At 53.3% G+C, this 16,569-nt stretch overlaps 9 protein-coding genes across 9 annotated transcripts, besides 5 other annotated features; 6 read left to right on the forward strand and 3 right to left on the reverse strand.

Annotated features, from left to right (window-relative positions):
• Positions 1-441: 441 nt before the first annotated feature.
• EKO05_0007520 (Ribonucleoside-diphosphate reductase) lies at positions 442-3,307 on the reverse strand (the record flags this gene model as incomplete). Its single annotated transcript, XM_038943282.1, has 3 exons — positions 442-2,985; positions 3,036-3,193; positions 3,289-3,307. The coding sequence occupies 3 exons, from the start codon at positions 3,305-3,307 to the stop codon at positions 442-444; spliced, it is 2,721 nt and encodes a 906-aa protein (XP_038793877.1).
• A 372-nt stretch (positions 3,308-3,679) lies between these two features.
• On the forward strand, positions 3,680-4,468 carry EKO05_0007521 (54S ribosomal protein L8, mitochondrial; the record flags this gene model as incomplete). The annotated part of the gene is made up of 2 exons (XM_038943423.1): positions 3,680-3,895; positions 3,944-4,468. 2 exons carry the CDS (start codon positions 3,680-3,682, stop codon positions 4,466-4,468), a joined length of 741 nt encoding a protein of 246 aa, XP_038793876.1.
• A 662-nt stretch (positions 4,469-5,130) lies between these two features.
• EKO05_0007522 (uncharacterized protein) lies at positions 5,131-5,856 on the forward strand (the record flags this gene model as incomplete). Its single annotated transcript, XM_038947168.1, has 1 exon — positions 5,131-5,856. The coding sequence occupies one exon, from the start codon at positions 5,131-5,133 to the stop codon at positions 5,854-5,856; it is 726 nt and encodes a 241-aa protein (XP_038793875.1).
• A 551-nt stretch (positions 5,857-6,407) lies between these two features.
• On the reverse strand, positions 6,408-7,145 carry EKO05_0007523 (uncharacterized protein; the record flags this gene model as incomplete). The annotated part of the gene is made up of 1 exon (XM_038947167.2): positions 6,408-7,145. One exon carries the CDS (start codon positions 7,143-7,145, stop codon positions 6,408-6,410), a length of 738 nt encoding a protein of 245 aa, XP_038793874.2.
• Positions 7,146-8,386: 1,241 nt separating this feature from the next.
• Positions 8,387-8,713: a mobile genetic element.
• Positions 8,532-8,580: a tandem repeat.
• Positions 8,714-8,860: 147 nt separating the features above from the next.
• On the forward strand, positions 8,861-10,150 carry EKO05_0007524 (uncharacterized protein; the record flags this gene model as incomplete). The annotated part of the gene is made up of 1 exon (XM_038947166.2): positions 8,861-10,150. One exon carries the CDS (start codon positions 8,861-8,863, stop codon positions 10,148-10,150), a length of 1,290 nt encoding a protein of 429 aa, XP_038793873.2.
• Positions 10,151-10,242: 92 nt separating this feature from the next.
• EKO05_0007525 (DNA mismatch repair protein) lies at positions 10,243-13,250 on the reverse strand (the record flags this gene model as incomplete). Its single annotated transcript, XM_059637063.1, has 2 exons — positions 10,243-12,971; positions 13,019-13,250. The coding sequence occupies 2 exons, from the start codon at positions 13,248-13,250 to the stop codon at positions 10,243-10,245; spliced, it is 2,961 nt and encodes a 986-aa protein (XP_059493046.1).
• Positions 13,251-13,433: 183 nt separating this feature from the next.
• Positions 13,434-13,479: a tandem repeat.
• A 262-nt stretch (positions 13,480-13,741) lies between these two features.
• Positions 13,742-13,794: a tandem repeat.
• Positions 13,795-13,878: 84 nt separating this feature from the next.
• Positions 13,879-13,907: a tandem repeat.
• Positions 13,908-13,966: 59 nt separating this feature from the next.
• EKO05_0007526 (uncharacterized protein) lies at positions 13,967-15,321 on the forward strand (the record flags this gene model as incomplete). Its single annotated transcript, XM_038947165.2, has 2 exons — positions 13,967-14,000; positions 14,129-15,321. 2 exons carry the CDS (start codon positions 13,967-13,969, stop codon positions 15,319-15,321), a joined length of 1,227 nt encoding a protein of 408 aa, XP_038793871.2.
• A 615-nt stretch (positions 15,322-15,936) lies between these two features.
• Positions 15,937-16,146, forward strand: EKO05_0007527 (uncharacterized protein; the record flags this gene model as incomplete). Its single annotated transcript, XM_038947164.1, has 1 exon — positions 15,937-16,146. The coding sequence occupies one exon, from the start codon at positions 15,937-15,939 to the stop codon at positions 16,144-16,146; it is 210 nt and encodes a 69-aa protein (XP_038793870.1).
• Positions 16,147-16,179: 33 nt separating this feature from the next.
• On the forward strand, positions 16,180-16,449 carry EKO05_0007528 (Allantoate permease; the record flags this gene model as incomplete). The annotated part of the gene is made up of 2 exons (XM_038943273.1): positions 16,180-16,349; positions 16,404-16,449. 2 exons carry the CDS (start codon positions 16,180-16,182, stop codon positions 16,447-16,449), a joined length of 216 nt encoding a protein of 71 aa, XP_038793869.1.
• Positions 16,450-16,569: the final 120 nt, after the last annotated feature.

Consider the following 16,569-nt stretch of genomic DNA (forward strand, 5'->3'; position numbering starts at 1 on the left):
GAGCTTCAATTGCAGCTAGAGACTCGGAAGCTGGGTCGTTTGTGGGTATTTATACACTCGTACTTGGGAGGGCGCGTGTGTACAGCTGTAGGGCGCCGCGGGGGTGTTCGGGAATCACGGTAAGAACCGCGGGGTGACAAGACGGCGGATCTCGATGCGCGAATCGGAGAGGCAGGAGAAAGAACCAAGAAGGATATCGTCGGCAACAGCAACATAAACGGGGGAAAGTAGGTCCAGAGAAATGAAAGTTGTGATGTACACAAATTAAGACTACAGAAACTACTATATCGCTATCCAAATTCATGAATCGTTCCTCCTTACGTTACCCGTTGTCCGAATGATTGATCCCAATACCACTAACGCCGCAATAAACCAAGAGCAGTCGCCCGCCGCACCACTATCTAACACCGTCTACAATCCTCAAACGTCCAACTTGTCCGTCTAACCAGAGCACATGAGGCAGGACTCAGGGTTCTCTATCGAGCAGGCAAGAGCAGCTTCGGCATATATGTCACCATCCCGCTCTTTGCTGTCGTCATCTGCATCTTCAGCTTGCTTGTCTTTGGACGAAGAGTCCTCTTCAACAGGTTTGCTGGTGGAGTCGGCAGCGACAAGCCTGGGGCTGTCGCCTTCCTCAACATCGGCCTTGAAGGGCTTACTGGCCAGGGCGTTCTCCACGGGTGGGAGTCTGTTCTCAGCAGCAGGTGGTGGGGTGGCTGATGGTGTTGGTACACCGTTCACGGCTTCTGAGACACCATTGGGGGTCTTGGTGGCGTACATAGGTCTTGGAGCCGGGGTGGGAGACGGCGAGCCGACACCAGCCTGCTGGAAGCCTGGCTGGCGTCTCTTCGATGGGAGGGCACGAGCGATGTTGGTGTCCTCAACCTTGAGAGCCTCTTGGTCGACGGTGAACTGAATGGGGGCCGAAGCAGCCATGGTTCGGAGATAGTACATGCCGGTCTTGAGACCAAGCTTCCATCCGGCGAAGTGCATGGAGGTGATCTTGCCCATGGTAGGCTCCTTCATGTGGATGTTCAGTGACTGAGACTGGTCAATGAAGGCACCACGGTCAGCGGCCATCTGAATGATGGTACGCTGCGAGATTTCCCAGACAGTCTTGTATAAGGTCTTGATCTCATCAGGGATGTTGGGGATGCGCTGGATAGAACCACCGTCGGCGATGATGCGGTTCTTCATGTTCTCGGTCCAAAGACCCATGTCGACAAGATCCTTGAGCAACCAGGGGTTGACAACCTGGAACTCACCAGCGAGCACACGACGAGAGTAGATGTTTGATGTGTATGGCTCGAAGCACTCGTTGTTGCCGAGGATCTGGGAAGTGGAGGCAGTGGGCATAGGTGCAACGAGCAGAGAGTTGCGGACACCATGCTGTGCGATCTTCTCCTTCAGCGAAGCCCAATCCCAGAGGTCGGTAGGAGTGACACCCCACATGTCATACTGGAGCTGACCCTGAGAAATGGGCGAGCCTTCGTACGTGGTGTAAGGGCCAAGCTCCTTGGCGATGTCGCAGGAAGAGGTCAAGGCAGCGTGGTAGATGGTCTCGAAGATCTGGGTGTTGAGCTTCTTGGCCTCGGGAGACTCGAAAGGCAAACGAAGAGCAAGGAAAGCATCGGCAAGACCTTGTACACCCAGACCGATAGGCCTGTGACGGAAGTTGCTACGGCGTGCCTCCTCGACAGGGTAGTGATTGACCTCAATGATCTTGTTGAGGTTGCGGGTACAGACCTGCACGACCTCGTGGAGCTTCTTGAAGTCGAACACACCCCGCTTGTAGTCAACAAACGATGGCAGAGCAACGGAAGCCAAGTTGCAAACGGCAACCTCATCTGGCGCTGTGTATTCGATGATCTCAGTGCACAGGTTGGAGCTGCGAATGGTACCGAGGTTCTTCTGGTTGCTCTTCCTGTTGGCGGCATCCTTGTAAAGCATGAAGGGGTTGCCAGTCTCGGTCTGAGCCTCGAGGATGGCATACCAGAGCTTTTGGGCACGGACGGTCTCGCGACCCTTATTCTCTCTCTCATACTTCTCGTACAGGGCAACGAACTCGTCGCCGTAGACGTCAGCAAGACCTGGGCACTCGTTGGGGCACATAAGCGTCCACTCGCCATTCTCCTGGACACGCTGCATGAAAAGATCGGGGATCCACAGGGCATAGAACAAGTCGCGAGCACGAACCTCCTCCTTGCCGTGGTTCTTCCTCAAGTCGAGGAAGCCGAAGACGTCAGCGTGCCATGGCTCGAGGTAGATGGCGAACGCACCAGGGCGCTTGTTGCCACCCTGGTCGACGTAGCGGGCGGTGTTGTTGTAGACACGAAGCATAGGGATGAGACCGTTCGATGTTCCATTGGTTCCTCCGATATAGGAGCCAGTGGCACGAATGCGGTGCACATTGAGACCAATACCGCCAGCAGTCTTGGAGATCAACGCACAAGTCTTCAATGTGTCGTAGATACCGTCAATGCTGTCTTCCTTCATGTCGATGAGGAAGCAAGATGACATTTGTGGGGATGGTGTGCCCGCGTTGAAGAGCGTCGGCGACGCGTGTGTGAAGTACTTTTGCGACATGTAGTCGTATGTCTCGATGGCCTTCTCAATGTCCTCCATGTGGATACCAACAGCGACGCGCATGAGCATGTGCTGTGGGCGTTCGGCAACTTTTCCGTTGATGCGGAGGAGATATGAGCGCTCCAGTGTCTTGAAGCCGAAGAACTGGTAGTTAAAGTCACGGTCGTAGACGATGGCGCTGTTGAGCTCATCGGCATGGTCCTGGATGATCTTGTAGACTCTGTCCGAGATCATGGGCTGGCTCTTGCCGTTCTTGGGATTGATATATGTGTAAAGGTCGTGGACGACGGCAGAGAACTGCTTCTTTGTCTGCTTGTGGAGGTTGGAGACGGCGATACGCGCGGCAAGGATGGCGTAGTCGGGATGTGTGGTGGTCATGTATGCTGCTGTCTCGGCGGCCTATCGTTTATTAGTCCTGAGGAGGTGTCGACGCGTTCATAGTGACGTACCAAGTCGTCGAGCTGGACTGTGTTCACGCCCTGGTACACGCCGGAGATGACCTTCATTGTGATGGCAGCAGGGTCGACATGGTCAGGATCAAGCCCGTAGCACAGCCTCGAGACGCGAGCTGTGATCTTGTCGAACTGCACGCGTTCTTTGCGTCCATCTGTTGCACGACTGTCAGCCACGACCACAGCGTGCGTGCAGCTAGACGCAGGGATCTCGAAAGCGGCCAAGACGAAAGGGACGACTTGTACATACCTCGCTTGAAGACAAACATGTTGAAGACGCGAAGATATTATGGGGTATATGGGTGTAGAGAGGGGAGAAGGTGTGTGAAGAGAGGGGATAGTGCGGTGGGGTTGGAGGAGGTTTTAAGTGTTTGGCACGGCAACGCGCTCGCGTCGATGGCACGTTCACGCGTCGTGTCTGCCGCAGATTTGTAACTAGCGCGTTGCATCGAGTTAAGTGCTTGCATCGGCCGCGGCCGGCGGAGATGATCTGATAAGATAGGATCGGCCAATTTGGCGCCGAAGTTCCGAACTTTTCTGGTGCAGCATCAATCATCGAAGACCTCCAAGGTGTATCGTGAGCCGCATCGAATCACCCTCGCTTCTCCCTTGTACCTTCACGGCGCCAATTATCTCTCACGATGGCCGGTGGACACATGAAATACCGCGCCCTCAGTCGGTCGTCGTCGCATCGACAGGCCCTCTTACGCAACCTCGTCACATCGCTGTTCAAACACGAATCGATAGCAACAACATGGCACAAGGCAAAGGAGGCGCAGCGCTTGGCAGAGAAGCTGGTCACATTGGGCAAGAAGAACACAGAGGCCTCACGGCGGAGAGCGCACCAGATCTTCTATGTACGAGCATCCAGCGCCCCTGCGCCAACTCCATATTGATTGTTGCAGGAACCAAATGATATGGTCCCCAAGCTTTTCGGCCCCATAAGAGAGCGCTACGCCGGCCGACCTGGAGGCTACACACGCGTCCTCCGCATCGAACCCATGAAGGAAGATCAGGCTGAATCCGCGATTCTCGAACTCGTCGATGGACCCAAAGACATGCGCTTCGCCATGACAGCGAAGACATTGGCGCGTCTGCCCCCCAATAAGCAACTCAACGATATGACAGCAAAGAATGTCAAGAGGGTCACACAATTTCGCGAGGATGGCATGAGCCAACTGCAAGAGATGGTTCAGCAGATGCGCATTGAGAAGGAGAATGGTATTGATGACCGGGTGCTGCCCGCGCCTAGGAGGGTGTACCCAGAGGAGAGTATGAGGAGGGACATGCACTACCCAGAGGAGGTCGAGGACTGGAAGCTCCCCAACCCTCTGCCTAAGAAGCAGACCAAGAAGGAGGTGGAAGTTGTGGAACCAGAGGATGACTTTGTGGTTGCAGAGCGCAGTCTCGGGAAGGAGGTGAATGCCTAAGGCCGATGTGTTATATCTGTATTATACCAATGTTCACATACCACGTGCGAGGCTTCGCGTTGCGTCGTACACTTCACCAACGAACGGTGAGAACTCACTCGCGTGGCGGTGTCAATCACAATGCTGGCAGATGTTCGTAACGCCGCAAAGTAGCACCTGGCAAACAAGAAGTGTCATCATCAATCCGCAGAGTATGGGACGCAGTCGCGCCGACTCTATGATCCAGGTCGTAATGATGGTTAGCTGGATCACTTCGCTGGTGAACCTGGCTTTGGCGATATGTTCTGGCACAAGCAGCTGCGATCATGGATTACGCTAGCCAATGATGCTCACCTACACGGCAGTCACGTCCACTCTCACCGTACTTGTGGTACCAACTCGCTTTTACTCGAGAAGGGGTTCAGCAAATCATACTTCACACTCACACTCACACTCACTAGCTCCAGAAAAGTCACCGTACCACAAAGCTTCGAAAGCTCACCCTCGATCATCAACAACAACTACCTCTGCTGCTACCTCTGCTGCTACCTCTGCTGCTACCTCTGCTGCTACCTCTGCGAACACCAATTCAGCCTTGTCTATCTCCACTAGCTTACAATGACGAAAAACAACAACACACTAACTCGCGATATGCCCCGCATATCGTAGGTGATGGCCGTATCATGACTATTACATCAAAAGGCAAGGCTGACCCTGGCAGTGCACAGGCTGCTCGCTTCGCCACCGTCCTCGTTGGTTCGGATAAGAAATCTTTTGTCGTTCACCAAGACCTCCTGACATACCATTCGCGCTTCTTCAAGGCGGCTTTGACAGGCAACTTCAAGGAGGCTGGAGACAAGACCGTCACCCTGAAAGAAGAAGACCCGCTAATCTTCGAATTCTTCGTACACTGGCTGTACCACAAAGGATTTCCTGCAAAGCATAACACTTCTGTCGAGCTGCTCAACGATTGGGAACGTGAGAACGACCATGGTGGTGCGAAAACGGGCAATTTGATCCACCTTTACATTCTTGGCGATCAGTACGGTGTACCAGAACTGGGGCTTCTCGCCTTGACCGAGCTTTTCCAGCACATGGAAGAGATGGAAACTGGCCTTCCCAACCGCTTGCAGATTATCCACGCATTCAACAGTCTCCCCGATGGGTCTGCTCTCTTACTCTACCTAATCGATTCGCACTGTCATTATTCCGGAGGATATTTCTGGGACAATGAGAACGTACACGACTTTCCTTCGGCTTTCCTTATCGGCATCTTAAAGCGGTACTCCCAGTATGCGCAAGGTGGTCGATCCTCCTCCGAAGAACTCAACTTGTGCGACTACCATGACCACAAAGAAGACAAGGAGGGGTCAAGCTGTCCATTTAAGGAGATCATAACACTACTCTAGTTGGGATTGAGGTTTGGCCAAGGTTGAGGACGGACGTAGGACGATTTCATTCCACATATCCCGAGTATACCTAGTCGTCCACTCAGAACACAAACTACAAGCTCGATCATTGCCCAACATCTATATATGCCATTGTAACTGAAGATCCACACCCTCCATGCAGGTCGAAGGAAACAGCAAAAAGCCCCATCCATCTGCTGTCTAATGTCAAGCCCAAGAATATAACCTACTACTTCTTGACATGCTAGCTCGTCACGATGCTCATAAATCACTTTGTCTAGCGCCCAACCGAATTCACCGATGAAGCCACTGTAAAAGAATTGACGGGTTCTAAGGCTTGTGTCGGAGGGTACATCTTTCCTATGCAACAAACACAATAATTTTCATCGGTCCTCTGGCTCGATTGCAGAGTGGCAGATAAGGCGCTGCGTGTGTGGAAGGGCAATTTCGAAGCCGACAGAATCGAAAGTAGCTTCTAAAGGTTCGATTATCGTACCTCCATCTGCATGTCTGCGTTTCGGCGATTTGATATTTGTTATTGATCGCCAGTCTCAGCTCGCTCTACTCCTGCTATCCGTTCTCGCTGCAGCTTCAAGCAATCCTGTTACCGTCGTGACTGTGTACCCTCTTCTCTTCAGCTCAGGCAGCACTTTGCGCAACATCGGTATCGTCCACCCTCTCCTATCGTGACAGATGATGATTCCACCAGGCCGCGCCATGCTCAAGATGTGCCTTGCGTTTACCCCCGGGTACGGAATTTGCGGGTCATGAGGGTAGATACTCCCCAAGACCATCTGGTACCCTAGCTCTTTGACCTGAGCGCGCATCCTCGTACTGAAAAACCCAGACCCAGGGCGGAAGTATTTGGGCGGCCGCGGCAGCTCAAGGTTTGCATAGGTGCCGTTGATCGAGCTCTCGACTTCTCCCATCTCAGCTTCCAGCTGCGTCGGCGAAAGGGATCGACTCGGTTCATCATGCATTGCGTGGTTGCCGAGTTCCATACCGCTCTTCGCCATCTGTGCCAGAATCCCTTCCCTTCCCTTGACTTGCCCGCCAATAACGAAGAACGTCGCTTTTGCATCGTTCTCCTTCAACAGCTCCAGGATCCCCCTTGTGAATTCTGATGGCGCATCATCGATAGTCAAGGCGATCACTTTCTCGGAAGTAGGCACGTGCCACAACACATCCGGCCAGCGGCGCTGGAAATACCGTATCAAAGTGTTTGGCGGTTTGTAGATGCAGTAGAAGGGAAATATGAACGTGGAGATTGTTGCTATCAGGATAAACATTGCGAAGACACGGGAGCGGCGAGCGCGCCGTTGTAGCCTGGAGGGGAGGCGGAAGAGCCGGCACACTGGGCGGTACATGAGGTGCCGCGGGTCAGAGATTGAGACCGGATGATCATGTTACAATCGTGGAGAATAACATCAAGGATCTGGATGTTGCTGTCTTGCTTGATTGCGCAACGTGAGCGACGCTGATCAAAGGGGTTAGGGGTGCAGGGATCATCAGCCAAACGCGTCGACTAGCGTGAGCGGAGGCCCGCGAATTATTTCTGCAGCGAGACTGCATCATTCCTGTCTCTCACCACTGCAACGGCAGCTACGTGCTCAGGCAGCGCACGCTTCGTTCATCATGATCTGGACGGAGCGGGCGACGGGGAAGTCTCACCAGCTCCGCGTCTGTCCATTGGTGGAGCTGCTGGTCGCTGCTTGCACTCTTTTTGAAAGTGCACCTAGGAAAAAGAGTGTCATCACGAATGCATACACATACACAGGAACGAATTTGTCACGCTTGTTCGAAAAGTCCACCTTCGCTACAAGCCCTCTAAGAATATTCCAAGAACGATACCGTGAGCGTTTAATTGACCTGACTGCCTGCATTGTGGCTACTCGGGTCTCATTGCGCTCGTACATACCTTTTATCTATCATGCGTGCTTTTGATGATCCGAAAGGAAATACAATCTCGAAGAGATGCTACCTTCCATTGGTAGTGACTGAGATTAAGCTTCAGGTTTTGAGGAGCTTGCAGACTCACGTTCAGAATGGACTTCTCCTACAATAATCTCAAGCAGGGGGGTTGGAGGCTTAAGACTCGAAGAAGCATATGCAGCACGACTTGCTTTCTAGTTCTGTTCGCACAGAGTAGTCCCTTCCTTCAGCTTCGTGGTGTTCAATTATTTTCTAAACGCTTTCATCCTTGAAGTTGCCTTTCTGTTTAACATGTTCTTGACATGTACCTCCTTAAACAACGTTGCTTGGATGCAACTGGACGGAGTCGCTGAAATGACGCTAAATGCCAGCCCCTATTATCTCTACCAGTATACAGCATGCGTTGGCTGATTAGTCAGTTCATGATCGTTCCAGGAGCCTGCTCTTGAGGCAGACACTCTCGACGTCTGGACGAAATAGCGGTGATGACGGAGTTTTGGGTCTGTACACAGCTGCCTTTTTTTCGCATAGATTGATCACTATGCGACCACGTAAGCGCGGAATTAAAGTTGGGATGTGTGGGTAAAGCTTTGTTTGAGGATACACTTGAGCTGACCAACGCTAAAGCTGACCTGACCACCGACTCACCGACTTGGTCCAAGCAACATGCAAGAACACCAAAATTAAAATCTTTGCAGCTGCTGCACTCTACAACAATAAAATGTAATAGATTTTAGATAAGTTAACCCTAACCCAAAAATAACCCTAACCTTAAGCTAACTCTAACCCTAAGTTTTTGTTATAAATATAATCCTAACATATTTATATTATCTTCTAAATAGGTTTAGAAGATGATGCCTAGCGTTGGTCAGGTGGAGCTGCCAAGGCAAGGTTGAGCTCTTAGCGTTGGTCAGCTCAAGCGTGTCCTGAGCTTTGTTATGCAACTTAATTGTAGCCTGCCGGACATAGGTCGCGGACATGCCGGTTCGGTCGCTCGAAGCACCGAGTCCGATCTGATAATCTCTTTTCCGACCGCGGTCCTCAATCAGATAAGAGGCGGCACACGCGGCATATGTGTGTCTCAAGTCCCATGTACAAAAGAGTCGCCTTTGCCCTCATCACCCTCGCACTTTCTATTCTTATTCATTACACCGATTTCTCCATGCTCAGAGCCATGATGCCCAAGTCTACACCAAAGAACGTCGTCGTTGTAGGCGGTTCGTACGTCGGACTCTCCCTCGCCGAATCACTTGCCAAAACATCACAAGACCGTTTCCGCGTCTTGCTTGTAGAGAAAAACAGTCACTTCCAGCATCTCTTTGCCTTTCCGCGGTATGCGCTTACAACGAAAGTCGACACACACAAAGCCTTTATTCCCTACCAGAAGAGCCGACTCGGCCAAGAAGGCCTGATAATCCAGGCAAAAGCGCTGCAGCTGACAAAGGAGGAGATCATTCTGGATCGAGAGGTAGAACTAGATGGACAGAAGACGAACAGATTTCCTTATGCGGCGCTGGCAATCACCACAGGGACGAAATTAAGCCCGCCGAGTACATTGCCTGGGAGCGAGAAGCTGGACGGAACGACGTACCTGCGCAAACACGCCGCGCAAGTCGAGGCCAGCAAGAAGATTGTCATCATCGGCGGCGGAGCAGTCGGCGTCCAGATGGCCACAGATATCAAGCAGCTCTACCCAGAGAAGAGCGTCACACTAGTGCACTCACGAGCGAACGTGATGAACAAATTCCACCCCGGGTTGCACGCCATTGTGCAGCAGCGATTCGACGAGCTAGGCGTACAAACCGTGCTTGGAAAGCGAGTGAAGCTGCCAGAAGCGGGATACCCAACCAACGGCACAACATTCGACGTCGAGCTCGTCGACGGTACAAGGATATCCGCCGACTTCGCCATCATATCGACAGGCCAGACGCCACAGTCGGAGATGCTGCGCTCCCTGGCGCCCGAGGCCGTCGACGAGCAGTCTTTCATCAGAGTAAAGGACACGCTGCAGATCCAGCATGACTCGTATCCCAACATCTTTGCACTCGGCGATGTTGCCGCGACGAAAGCGCACAAAGCCGCGAGACCAGCGCTCAAGCAGGCGGAAGTCGTTGCGGAGAATATCCAACACTTGCTGTCTGACAGCAGTGAAGAGCTGAAAAAGTACCGAGTCACAGATCCAGCGGCGATTCATTTGACGCTGGGTATTGAGAAGAGCGTCATCTTCAGAAACCCAACGCAAGACGGGAGTGAGGGCAGCGAGGAGCCGGTCATCATGCACAAGGATGATGGGAAGTTCGATATGGGTATTGATGGAGTTTGGGCGAGGATGGGCGCGGACATCAGTCAAGCGATGTTGTGAAAAGATGCTATGACATGAGCAGAGTAGGGCGATGATATCCAATTGTTGTTGCATAGGCCGTAACCATGTTTGTAAATATATTCTTTGACCGCTCATGTTCTCCACTTCTTCCATGCTTCCACAAAACCTCCTACCTGATTGGTCTCGGTTCCCAAACTAGGCTCTGGTTCATCACTGACGCGTCCGATGCATTGCAAATCAGCAATCGGCACCATACTCGGTCTTCCATGTGCGCACATGAACGGGAAGACACAATCTGCCAACTTATCTAATAAAACTCTACAGTCTTCTGAGCTCAACTCATCGTTGAACATAATAGCCGATCGACAGGCGCGAGAGTTGATCATATCGACAAGACCCGGCGGGCAAGTAGCTATCCTTGCGATCCAGCTTCTGTGCCGGTCATTGGCTGCAGCTGGTGTGACTGGCGGTGACTCGGCATACTTCCATACTGCAGACCGCAGGAGGGAGATCAGGAGTTGAGGATCGCCTTTACAGCGCTCCGAGATACTTGGCGGTAGGGTGGTGACTGAAACTTTGAACGTTTCCTTCTCTGCTGCCCCAGGTCTGCTCCCAGGTGACGTAGAATTGCTGATGTCATACAATATCCCCCAAGCAGCGAAGCTCGCAGCATGAAGTCGGAAGTGCGTATGCTCCTGTGGTGAGATTGTGAATTGCAAAGGCTTCTCAAGGCCGACGAAATCGACGGGGGAGCTAAGTCCAAGTTTTGATTGATAGCCCGAGTGTGAATAGTTGTTGTTTGGGTTGCATAGGTCGGCTAGAAGTGTTTCGACTTGGATGCGTTCGTCTGCCGCATGTTGATCGACTAATACCAACACCTCTGTAGCCGACTGCATTTCGGAGCCTGTAGGTGAGCCCATCATCTTTACTAGGATAAACTTTTTGTCGACCTGTGAAATAATTTGAGCGTTGCGCAGGCCTTCCTTCGATAGCCTGGCCGAGCTTGACGTTGCCTCGGCGAATGCTTTCTGCATATCGAAGTGGGTGCTGTGTACGTGGCCGTGCTGCGAGTGTTGTAGTAGTCCCTGCTCCAGATCATCTTGAAGCGACATCCGCTGAATGTTTCTTTCGCTTGGCCTGAAAACAGGGTTCTCCCAACCCTGCAACACGCCGTCAAGCCATGGCGTTCTTGTGAACTCGGCAGTTGCAGATCTGGGTGTCATCCGAAGTGACTTGCTTGTATTTCCTTCGTTAGCCATAAGCTTTCGGGCTGCAGAGTCGGTCTGGGATCGTGCTCGTTGAGGTGCTATCATGCAACCTGTACGCGCGTTGAGAAGATGCGTCTTGCTGGTTGACGGATCAGTCCATATGACAGTCTCATCTGCTGCAGAAGCAGTGTCGTTCTCAGGTTCAGGCGAGACTGCAATTGCTGACTCGCTTAAAGCACCCCTAGAAATGGGAGTGACGTTGAAAGCTGCGTATTGCTGTTGGCTCGCGTCATGAAGCGGTTGGCCGTTTGCATTCTCTGAAGTTGAGGAGGAGGGTGTTTTAAGAAGAGTGTCTGCTCTTGCCTTGCATATGGGCGTTATGCTGTCAAAAAAGCTTGACCTTCCGCTCTTGATGCGCGACCACTCTGCAAAGGCTTGTTGACGCGGCTTTCCAGAAGGATCTTCTAGTGGAGTCATTACCAGTCTCTTCCTCTTCGCGGCGTTTGTTGTCATAGGCCTCATGTTCGTTGTCCCCGGCGAAGATTTTGCCGATGTTTTCGACAATACCTCGCGCTTCCTTGACGGGGTACAATTTTGCTTGTCTGATTCGCATATTGGTGTTGACGCTGTTCTGGATGGGCTTAACTTCTGATAAGGCTTTCTTGGGCGAAAGTGGTGCACTGATAGCCATTGACTGATCATGACGCCAAGTATCTCTACTACTGCTTGCAGGTTGGTTTTGTCCTCGATAAAACGGTCTGCCACCGAATCTGATGTACGTCCGTCCTTTACCGAGATTCGTAGGTGAAACATGGGGTATCTGTCGACGCCCTTGCGAGCCTTGAGTTGGCGATTGGTATACCCGTCGTTCTTGAAGCGCTTGTCCGACTGCCGGCGAAGCTTTTCATGATCATCTACATCGGCGTCATCTTCAAGAGTGCCGAAGCTAGACAGTGCGAACAGACGATTGACCTGATCGTAAAGTTCGTTATGCCCGTTATGGCTGAAGAGCGGTCGCAAGCCAAATGACATGAATTGTACATGCTTGCTAGGTGATGGTTCGAGGGAGATGGCTCCTTTGACTGACAGGACGGCTGTTGATGCGGACGCTGGCACCCACGAAGCCCACTCATCCGTGGCAATGTACCCGGCCTGCGTCATGATGTGAAGTAGCGACGGAAGGTGCGCAGAGCGTGGCCTGCCAGCTGCGGTGCTCTGGCTATCTCCCGCCACGACTGCATGCTTTGTGTTGAAGTTCACGATGGTTTTGTTGTCACCATCCCGGATTTTAAGTGAGATTGGGCTTTGCCAGCTCAGGAGTAAGCCGGCCGTTGCGTTCTTCAGAGCTTCGCGCAGTCGATGATGCTCTGCTTTTTGATCCATGACTATGGATCGTTGTTTCACGCGCACTGGCATGTTGCCAAACAGATTTCGGACAGTAACCCGGGTACCATGTTTGCCGTGGACGTGGTTGCGAGCAGTAGTTGGTATCTGCCTCTCTATGGCTCGAGAATGGTGGAATGAGATGGAGTTGTGCGAGCGATACGCGTGGTGGTGCGAGGTGATCGTCAGGAGGGACATTGCCGAAAGCGAGGCAAGAAAGGTGCCATGTTGACCGAAAAGAGGTTCGTCTGATTGGTATTTGGAGGTGCCTGTGCGTGTTGGCTGGTGTTGCATTGAAGGCATGGTGTGTACGTACAATAGAGCTTCCCCAGTCCTCCATCTTCTCTAAACTCGGCGGGTGCTAGGCCCAGGCCGTCGTCCTCGACAGTACAACCACCGCGCGCAAAGTCAACCGTGACGTCGATCTTGGATGCTCTTGCGTCGAGAGAGTTCCTCAGTAGTTCCAGGACGACTCCGGTGAGCGACACAATGGCCGTGGAGGACTTGATCTGGGCAACGGCCTCATCGGGCAGGGGCCGAATCGACATGGTCGTCTTCATCCACCGCCCTCGTGAACGAATGACGTACAGCTAGCCATGTCGAAGTTCCGGCTGGAGATTGCGATGTTGCAAGCAAAGTGGGCACTGGCGATGGAAGTCAGGGCAAGACGCGACCCACCGGCGCGTCGATGGCAGCTGCATCGTCATGGCTTGGCGCGGCGGGCCGTAGGTAGGCGCTCAGGCTCCAGGCTCCAGGCTCCAGGCGCTCAGGGTCCAGCTGGGGAAAACGCAGCAGCCAATTGCCCCGTCCCTCGTGCGTGCTGCATCCAGCCAACGTCCCTTCCAGACACATTCCTCTGTTGCAGAGCTCATATATCACAGCTGCACTTGCTGTCCGAGCACACGTCTTCATCGCCCCTAGCCATTGCCCCTCTGTCGTAAACGCAGCCAGATCCGGCCTCGCCCTGCGTCTGGCCAGTCAGCTGAGCGACCAGCGCACCGAGCAGCAGGGGAGCAGGCACGTCCTTTGTCACTGCCACTGCCCTTGCCCTTGCCCTTGCCCTTGCCCTTGCCCTTGCCCTTGCCCTTGCCCAGCCCAGTCCACACTACACCACACCACGTGGAGCATCGCCGAGAATCCAGCGACCCAAGCAGGCCACGCGCACGCAGGGCCCGTCTGTCCTGTCCGTCCTGTCCGTCTGGTCCGTTTAGACTCTACACCGTCTCCAGCGTTCTCCCTCTGCTGTTCCTGGCGCTAGACGAGCATGGCCACAGCCGAAGCCGCGTTGAGACCCCATGGTACGTCTTTGAACATGCTGCACAGCCCTCTGCCGCGCCAAACATCGCTCGTGTTGAATTGATTCTCTTCTGGCTTACCACCCCTCTCGCGTTTGCCATTCGAATCCCACTAATGCGTGGTTTCAAAGACCGGCAGACCACCCGCAAGCGGCCCTTTGCGGGCTGGATGAGGCGCCTTGCGAACCTCAAGCCCTCGTCTTCAGACCACCAGAACGGCGGCGGAAAGAAGAACGGCGCTGCTGCGAAGAAGGCATCGGCAAACAACAACCCATACCCAGAGTCCGGCCGCATCAATCCGGATGCGCCGGGCCACCTCTCCTTCTCGACGCCCGACACGCCGCGCTCCCACGAGAGCTTTACCTCTGTCGAAGAAGCCGCAGCTGCACAACAGCGCCAACATGCCAAGAGCACGAGATCGAATGCGCCGACGGTCGCGACCATGCCCGAGACAGTGCACTCGACGCGGTCAAAGGCGGAGACGGGGAACACCAACCAGAACGGCGGCAGCACCTTCTCGTCGCCCAATGGCTCCGAGCACTCCCTCACCACCACATTGACCACCATACAGTCCAGCGCGCCCTCGCACATCCTGGGTGCAGGCCAGCCGACACAGCCTGCAGCGACGACGACTGCCCCGCCCGTTCACTTCTCCCACCAGTTCCCCACCTCTCCTCCGCCTTTGGCCATCCCCCCGCATCTGGCCCCTCAGCAAGGTCCCCATTCCTACCACGTTGCGACAGCGAACAACGTGCTCTCAGACGACGCGTCCATCCTGACGCTCGCATCGTCGTCGAAACGTCGCCGCCGAAACTCGCTCGACACGAATGCCTCGGTCCGTGCAATGGCACCCTCGTCGCATTATGGCGGCAGTCGAGAGTCGCTGCCACTCAGCGTTCTGTCCGGCAACGTGGACACTATATACTCGGCCTCCAATAGGCCCACCAACGTCAATGGTCTCTCCAATGCCAATGCAGAGCGAGCGAGCGTCTACTCTGTGTCTGGCGCAACAGCGCCAGTCGTCCTAAGCAGCGAGCGCAACAGCTACTACGCAAACAAGCAGGCAGACGGGCTCAGTGTACGAAGCGGGTTGCTAGGCCATGGCCGCACGGATAGTATCAGCAGCATCAGGGCAATGCACACCGCCAGCCCCCTAGCAAGCCCTCGTGATCCACCCCTAGCCACAAAGCTGAGTCGGCGAAGCTCTGAATGGATTCCGGACGCCAGAGAGGCGAGTGACGAAGATGAAGAAGAACTACCAGCAGCACCAGCTCTGAAAGAGGAAGAAGAAGAGGACAAGGACGTGGGAAAGGCGGTTCGGTAGGCGTTGTATCTCAAACCTCATGCGACAGGCAAGTGCGAAGGACATTTGTGTGTGCGTGGATACTTTTGAGGGATGGTGCAGACCGGTGTCGAAGTTGCCAAATTGTATGCAGAGGCGTTGCGGTGAGTTGGAATGTACGTCTTCGATTATATACCCATGGCTTTTTAAGTAGAATCTTACCAACATTACTGAGTTTCGCACAACCGTGTTGACCAATGCGATACCAAATGTTGCAAATCGTACACGACTCGCCATTGCATGCTTTAAGCTGACAATGGCGATGACCCAAATTAGCAAGCAATGACGTGCGCCCAACGAGTCCTCAGCGAACCATTACCAAGTGAGCCCTCCCTTATATCTTGTATCGTGCCTACCAAGGTCATAGGCCGTAGCAGGTCAAACTTTTTTATCTGCAATGACCCACAAGAGGCTATCAAGACTGCATGGCGCGCGACGAAGGATCATGGAAGGTGGTCATACTTGCAAGATACTATTGATGATATAATCACTCGGGCTTGCGCACCGTACAAAGGTGACTTGGGCATAATCTTACAGTTCAAAGACCTCAGTCCTTCAGCTGGCACCTTCGCGACATCCTAACAGCGACCCTGCACCATGGCAGATGATCTACCAACTCGCACGCCACCCCCGGACGACGACATTGGCCCAGAGGAAGAGAAGCAATCACAAGCAACCAGGAAACAAACCACGGTGCTGATGCAGCACTTCACTTTCTCAGAGATTCGGGAGGTCTTCGTCAGCCAATCGACAAAGAAGCAAGTCAACGTCTACTGCGCAAGATTGACCTGCACATCACGCCATTGATTTGTATTGTGTACTTCTTGCAATACATCGGCAATGAATGCCGCACTCCACGGCTGGCAGGTCATCTTCCTCTTCTTGGGTCCTCTCACCCCCGCCGTAGGTATAAGCTTCTGGTTCATCATGCCCGACATCATCTCGCCGCAGACCTTCCAGAGTAAAGACGCGCCGAGGTATCTGCCCGCAAAGATCAGCATCGTGATTCTGTACGTGCTAAATACGCTTGACCTTATTCTTATACGGTAACTGTCCGTGAGAAGGAACAAGCAGAGGGACGAGGAGAAGAGCGCAAAAGGCGGCGAGTAGAAAGCGGAAGAAAACCACGAGTTTCTGGACCAGACAGATTTACACAACAGGGAGTTTAGATACGTGCTATAGACGCAAGAAAATAATAATAATCACTTCTCGTGGAATCTCGCTGAGGAT

This window comes from Ascochyta rabiei, chromosome 12 (genome assembly GCF_004011695.2).
Source record: "Ascochyta rabiei chromosome 12, complete sequence".
In the NCBI taxonomy this organism is placed as follows: Eukaryota; Fungi; Ascomycota; class Dothideomycetes; order Pleosporales; family Didymellaceae; genus Ascochyta; species Ascochyta rabiei.